At 59.8% G+C, this 398-nt stretch overlaps 1 protein-coding gene across 1 annotated transcript; it reads left to right on the plus strand.

Moving 5' to 3' along the window:
- Window positions 1-55: 55 nt before the first annotated feature.
- Window positions 56-337, plus strand: LOC103782164 (oocyte zinc finger protein XlCOF19-like; the record flags this gene model as incomplete). Its single annotated transcript, XM_008949916.1, has 1 exon — window positions 56-337. A coding segment is annotated over one exon (282 nt), but the record flags the coding sequence as incomplete, so codon positions are not given.
- Between the last annotated feature and the right edge of the window lie 61 nt (window positions 338-398).

The raw sequence follows: 398 nt of genomic DNA on the forward strand, positions 1-398 counted from the left end.
CAACCTCTGCTGCAAGGTCTTCACCGACAACTCCACGCTCACCCGTCACGTACAGACCCACACCGTGGAGAAACCCTTTGCCTGTAGTGACTGTGGGAAGAATTTCACCTGGAAATCCAGCCTCACCGAGCACCGCCGCACCCACACTGGGGAGAGGCCCTTTGCCTGTGACACCTGCAGCAAGAGCTTCAGCAACAAGTCCAGCCTCACCCAGCACCGCCGCACCCACACTGGGGAGAGACCCTATGGCTGTGACAAGTGCAGCAAGGGTTTCTCCGACAAGTCCAACCTCACCCGGCACAGTCAGACCCACACTGGTGGGAAGCCCTTTGCCTGAGACAGCTGCAGCAAGAGCTTCAGCCACAGCTCCCACCACCCCCAGCACATGTGCACCCACA

The sequence above is a fragment of the Merops nubicus genome, unplaced genomic scaffold, assembly GCF_000691845.1.
Source record: "Merops nubicus isolate BGI_N331 unplaced genomic scaffold, ASM69184v1 scaffold33940, whole genome shotgun sequence".
Taxonomy (NCBI): domain Eukaryota; kingdom Metazoa; phylum Chordata; class Aves; order Coraciiformes; family Meropidae; genus Merops; species Merops nubicus.